This window comes from Cynoglossus semilaevis, chromosome 7 (genome assembly GCF_000523025.1).
Source record: "Cynoglossus semilaevis isolate Cse_v1.0 chromosome 7, Cse_v1.0, whole genome shotgun sequence".
Lineage (NCBI taxonomy): Eukaryota > Metazoa > Chordata > Actinopteri > Pleuronectiformes > Cynoglossidae > Cynoglossus > Cynoglossus semilaevis.
This window is the reverse complement of record NC_024313.1, coordinates 10,685,439-10,688,497: the sequence shown is the minus strand read 5'-3', so window position 1 is coordinate 10,688,497 and position 3,059 is coordinate 10,685,439. Positions and strand designations below refer to the sequence as shown.

General features: G+C 42.5%; 1 protein-coding gene across 2 annotated transcripts in view; it reads left to right on the top strand.

The window, feature by feature from the left end:
- map3k5 (mitogen-activated protein kinase kinase kinase 5) overlaps positions 1 to 3,059 on the top strand; it is a 45,594-nt gene that overhangs the window by 20,361 nt on the left and 22,174 nt on the right. For both annotated transcript variants that reach the window (XM_008313321.3, XM_008313320.3), the window contains exons 4-6: positions 213 to 406; positions 681 to 849; positions 1,713 to 1,819. In XM_008313321.3, coding sequence (XP_008311543.1) covers positions 213 to 406; positions 681 to 849; positions 1,713 to 1,819 — 470 coding nt within the window. The remainder of the gene's footprint in view (positions 1 to 212; positions 407 to 680; positions 850 to 1,712; positions 1,820 to 3,059) is intronic.

The following is a 3,059-nucleotide window of genomic DNA, read 5'->3' as shown; positions in this document are numbered from 1 at the left end:
TAGAGAGATTTTTATAGAGATGTTCAAAAGCTGCTCTAACATTATCTCATATTAATGTACTATTTAAAATATATATATTTTTTGTATTTATCTAAACAACGCACATGTACCTATAAATTAAATTATAAATTATTCTGCCGTCCTTGACACCTGATCAAGAACCCATCTGAAAAAATACCACCTCAAGCGCAATTCTGTCTCTGAACCCACAGACGTGCTCAGCCAATTACACCTTCATCCCCTACATGGTGACGCCCCACAACAAAGTGTACTGCTGCGAGGGCAGCCTCATGAAGGGTCTGACAGAACTGATGCAGCCCAGCTTTGAGATGCTGCTGGGGCCCATCTGTATGCCACTGCTGGACCGATTCATCCATCTGCTCAAAGTGTCACAGGCCAACTCCCAGTAAGTACAGCAGGCAACCAGACGCTGACTCGGAATTTTTAATGTTCAAACTCCTTTGTGCTTCAACTGGAGTTCATCATTTATTATAGTTGGAACAGTTTTGTGGCCTGGTCATCAGCATCCATTAGGTTCTTTCTAGACTATTTTATTAACAAGTGAATTTATTTTGATGTATTTCTCCACTCTTAAAACCATTGTTTGCCGTTCTGCAGCCAGTATTTCCATGAAACGTTTCACCACTCTTAAAACTATTGTTTTTTTTTTCGTTCTGCAGCCAGTATTTCCATGAAACCATTCTGAACGAGATCCGGAAAGCTCGAGAACTTTACACCGGCATGGAGCTGGCTGCCGAGCTGAACCGAATCCAACAGCGTCTGGACAACGTGGAGTGCCTTTCGGTTGACATCGTCATCAACCTGCTGCTGACGTACAGAGATATCCAGGTAGAGAAACTGCCCTGTGTCTACATATACGTACATGGCCCTAACGTAATCAAATCACAACCAATATGGAAGCTGTGCCACTGTGATTTGAGCCCCATATTGAACCACATAATACTGCCCGGTATTCCCAGTGTGTCTAGAGACACATGAAAAAGCCCAGAGCTTTGGTTGAAATAAACAAGTCACTCAGGCAGTCCTTCAACAACTGGTGACCATTGTTGTCTTGAACACTTAGTCAACTCACACTGTACAAGTCCGGGCTGTGAGCCAACATCACTGGCAGAGAAAGCTGTCACCACCAGACTTACTGTACAACTTGGAGGAAGTAAGGTCACTGTCTCAGCACTGGTGTGTCAGTGTTCCCCCGCATTTTCATTCTCATCTCCTCAAGCTCTCTACATGCAGTCACAGCCGCTCTGCACCCAGCTCAGGGCACAGCTTCTGGTTCCTTCCTCTTAAATCTGCTGCTCATTGGTCAACACTCCACGCCGGCACTCACTGTCCAGGTCCTCCCACTCACCATAGGCAGCATCAGCCTCATAAATGATTCAGTACAACACGGGGTAATGTGGACTTCCTGAATTATTCAGCACGCTCTGGGTATGGCGACCGTGTTTCTTAAGTAGGACCAATAAAAAAAAAAAGCGATGAAGCAACCGTTCAATTATTGAAGCGACGTTGGTGTTGAGACGACTGTTGAGTCTCAGACACAATAAATCAAAGCCCACCAGAAACTCTCCCTCTGGCACCAAAGCAGTTTGTTGGGTTTGTGAAGGACACATGGAAAACTGTCCCACAATCTCCCGCAGCCATCGGGGGTTGAAAGTGTAGGAGTCAGTGTGTCCCTTGTTCTTCTCTCCTAGGACTACGAGTCCATCGTGAAGCTGGTGGAGACGTTGGAGAAGCTCCCGACCTTTGACCTGGTAGCTCACCCACATGTAAAGTTCCACTACGCCTTTGCATTGAATCGGTGAGTGGGCCAGCATCAGTTTAACACAAGACTACACACACAAACACAACACAAACACTAATCTCATGGCTAAAGTCTAGAGCAGTGATCATCAACTAGTGGCCCGTGTCTGTTAATGCAAGAGTATAAAATACTAGTGGCTCGTGTCTGTTAATGCAAGAGTATAAAATGCCCTACTTTCAACAACGGCCGTCCCCTTTGGGTCTTTTCTTTGGTGCACTTTTCACAGCCTAATAATTACTACTAACCCAGTGTGGTCGGGTTAGAACCATTCACCAAAGGTTTTGAATTGAACCAGATCCTGCACTGACAAACTCCACCATCAAAACACGAACTGGTCAAGCACAAAACAAAGTGCAGTGCATTGAACCCAGTAACTATAGCAACAGGGATTTCAGATGTTGGCGTAAAATGATTTCCACTGAAACGCTTGTTCTATAATTACAGATATTGCTCATGACACTGCAAATTTTGGATGCACATAATAAATCAGACACACACACACACGTAATAACTGAACTAATTAAATATAATTTTAAAAAAATCTTTACACTTTTATTAACCAGGTACTGGGTAGTTCTAGGCCTGTGGGGCAAGAGAGTACAATAAACTGCAGTGTTTGTGACTTTGTTAGTTAAATATGCAGCGGTGTCTGTTTTTTTTTTTTTTTTTTTTTAAGCAGCAGCAAATTCATGTTCCCAAGTAGCAGAGATATTATTAGTAGCACATGTTTGCAGTTACTGTGCCCTGTGAAAAAAAAATGGACAGATGCAACACACAGGAGGTTTCCACTGCCTGTTTCTCACCAGCTGCTTTTCTTGTAAACTTCCTGCGGTTTTCGTGGCGCTACTGCTTTGATTTGCATTAAAGTGTGCTGTGCTCTAATTTTGCACAGACAGGAAAATGTTAATGCATGATGGCAGGATGTTTTATACTGTCAGTTTGTGGTCTATCATCAACTCAAAAACGATTGGTTTCTGGCGTATTATTATGCAATGAACCTGACTACAGACCAAAAACAAAAAAGTTACACACGGAATTATATTCTGTTTGGATTTGATTTTTGTGAAGAAAAAATAAATCTCCTAGCCTTAATTTTTATGCCTTTATGCATTTGACTAGTTTTATTTTTTCTGTTTAAAATGGTTTAAAATCCCTCTGACCTTTCTTCTGAAGTGGATGTTGCAGAAAGGACTTTCATCAGTGATTGAAGTCGGACGATTGATCTTATGGAGGTGTT